At 64.1% G+C, this 2363-nt stretch overlaps 1 protein-coding gene across 1 annotated transcript; it reads right to left on the bottom strand.

The window, feature by feature from the left end:
* Nucleotides 1–872: 872 nt before the first annotated feature.
* CTDSP1 (CTD small phosphatase 1) lies at nucleotides 873–2199 on the bottom strand. The gene is made up of 3 exons (XM_061459604.1): nucleotides 2024–2199; nucleotides 1571–1756; nucleotides 873–1493 (listed from the first exon to the last, which is right to left on the bottom strand). The coding sequence occupies exons 1-3, from the start codon at nucleotides 2138–2140 to the stop codon at nucleotides 1365–1367; spliced, it is 432 nt and encodes a 143-aa protein (XP_061315588.1). The 5' UTR covers nucleotides 2141–2199; the 3' UTR covers nucleotides 873–1364.
* Between the last annotated feature and the right edge of the window lie 164 nt (nucleotides 2200–2363).

Here is a 2363-nt window from a genome sequence, read left to right on the forward strand (position 1 = left end):
GTGTGGGCAGGCCTGGGGGGCACCCCTGCCTGCCCCCCAGCACCCAACACTGGGAGAAGGGCAATGCTGGCATGAGCCAGATGGACAGCACCGCAGAGCTAAAACCCCTCACATAACACCCCCCCCAATACTGCCCCCCCTCGCCTGGCACAGCGGTAAAAAGGCACCCATAATTTTTTTTGGGAAACCGTTGGTTTTCCCCCTAAAACGATACTCGCCATTGTCCATATTGCAATGCTAAAAACGGCCTGGCCGGGCTCGGCCCCCCACAAACCCTCCCTGAGAGCCCCTCAAGGTTGGGGGCACCCTGGCACGAGCCTGACCCCACAGGGGTCAGGGTAACCCCCAGCCTGCAGGGAGAGGGGTCCTCAGTGCCTCCCACCCTACCCCAGCTGGGGGTGCTGGGGTAAGGCTGGGGGGGGGGGCACACTAATGCTGGTAGCGGGGTGTTGCACCCCCGGGGGGTTGCAGCTTTTGGTGAAGCTGCAGATGGATGGGGAAGGGAAGTGTGCCCCCTCCCATCGGCGACTGGAGTGGCTCCCATGATAACGTATAACTGAAGGGGAGGGGTAAGGCCACCAGGCCCCCCCCCGCCCCCGGGAAAAAAACGAGGTTGGAAGGGGTGAAATAGGAGGCACAGCCCTTGCAGGGCTGGGAAGGGGGCACAGAGACATGGTGTCCCAAGGCACGTGGTGGGGGGGCATTTATGGCTAAGGGCTCAGCCCTGAGGCTGGGCTACCCCCGAGAACACACCCCCTAGGCAGGGGGCAGCAAAAGGCATGAGGGAGGTGGGGACGTGCCCCCCCAAGGTGATAGGCTGCACCGAAGCAGTCAAGGGTATGGTGGAAACCCTATGCCCCAAGGCCAGTCAGACTCCCCCATTTCTCAGGGTGGTGGCAAGCGATTAACTCATCCCACACCCCCTGAACATAGGGACTGAGGGCCACCAGCCCCTCCTCAGTGGGCAGAGCCCAGATGAGGGAGGCCAGTCCCGCCCAAAGGCAGTGGAAAGCAGCAGTTGCTGACCCCCCCAGCCCCCGATTTGGGGGGACACGGAGGGAAAAGGACCTGAGAACCGTTCTGGGGAGGGGGGACACAGTTGGGGGGGACAGTGGGGGAGGACTGGGACCCTCCCCAGCAGGTCCTCAGCACAGCAAGGCAGCGGGGCACCCACAGCCCTCCTCCTCCATGGGAAGGGGACACCCACCTCCCTGGATGGGGCACCCACGTCTCCCACCACCAGCAGGCAGGGAGGGCATCCAAGGATGATGGTGGGGGCACACGGGGGATACTTTTCCCCCTAACACAAGGCACCCGGCTGCCACGGCGGTGCCCCTGGGCAGCACCTGCAGTGGTGGAGGGCACTAGCTGTTAGTCCGCTGCTTCTTGAGCACTGCGTACACGTCCTCCACCTTGCTGAGCCTCTCGAAGAAGGGTAGGAGGTCCAGCAGCTCCGTGTCTGCCATGTTATCGAACCAGGAGGCCACCGGCACCTGGGGGAGGGAAGTGGCTGAGGGGGGTCTGCCCCCTGTCTCCATTACCCCCCCAGCCTCACCCCAGCAGTACATACGGCGTTATCGGGGTGGAAGATGTAGGATGCAGGCGAGTTGTCCACAATGATGATACGGCGCAGGTCGCGGCCCAGGCGGCTCAGGTCTTTCACGTAGTTGCCCCGATGGAAGACGCAGGATTCCCGGAAAAGCCGTGCCCGGAAAGCCCCCCATTTATCCAGCAGGTCAGCCACGGGGTCCGCATACTGTGGGCGTGGGGCGGGGGTCAGCAGGGCACACCACGCCACCGTGCCCACCCCATGGTGACGACGGCAGCCTGCTCTCCACCGGCGCCAGCTCACCCAGTGCCTCAGTTTCCCTGGACAGCACCGTGGAGGGGCAGGCGGACAGCACTGCCTGATGCTGGCACTGCCTGCAGTAGGCAGGGGACACAGGGGCAGCACTGCCCATGGGTGAGCAGGGAAGGAGAGTTGTGCCACCCAATGTGTAGCTGGGAAGAGGAGGGCACGCACCTTGGCCAGGCTGGCAGTGAAGAGCACGCACTCGAAGAGCTCACCCATGCGCTGCAGGAACTCATCCACGTGTGGCCGCTTGAGCACATACACCTGCGGGCACAGGGCAGAGGGCATGCACCACAGGCACCCATACCCCTACCACCCAGCCTCCTCATGCCCACCCCTGGGGGGCACCTATGTCCCCAAGAGCAGTCAGCGGCTCCCTTCTGGGGAAGGGGGACAGAGGGCTGCCTGCACCCTGTGTACACCCGCATGGGGGCTGCTCCGTGTGGGGTGAGGGATGCCATGGCCCCGCTGGTACATCCAGGTGAAGCATCTGGCCGGCTCCAGAGCCAAA

Source organism: Pezoporus flaviventris, unplaced genomic scaffold (assembly GCF_033815535.1).
Source record: "Pezoporus flaviventris isolate CSIRO_AGI_PZ_B2104156 unplaced genomic scaffold, CSIRO_AGI_Pfla_v1 ptg000029l, whole genome shotgun sequence".
In the NCBI taxonomy this organism is placed as follows: Eukaryota; Metazoa; Chordata; class Aves; order Psittaciformes; family Psittacidae; genus Pezoporus; species Pezoporus flaviventris.

Coding starts and splice junctions, on each gene's coding strand:
- CTDSP1 (XM_061459604.1), bottom strand. CDS start 2,140: ATGCCCTCTGCCCTGTGCCCGCAGGTGTATGTGCTCAAGCGGCCACAC. Junction 1,757..2,023: donor TCACTGCCAGCCTGGCCAAG/GTGCGTGCCCTC, acceptor CCACGCCCACAG/TATGCGGACCCCGTGGCTGA. Junction 1,494..1,570: donor TCTTCCACCCCGATAACGCC/GTATGTACTGCT, acceptor TCCCTCCCCCAG/GTGCCGGTGGCCTCCTGGTT.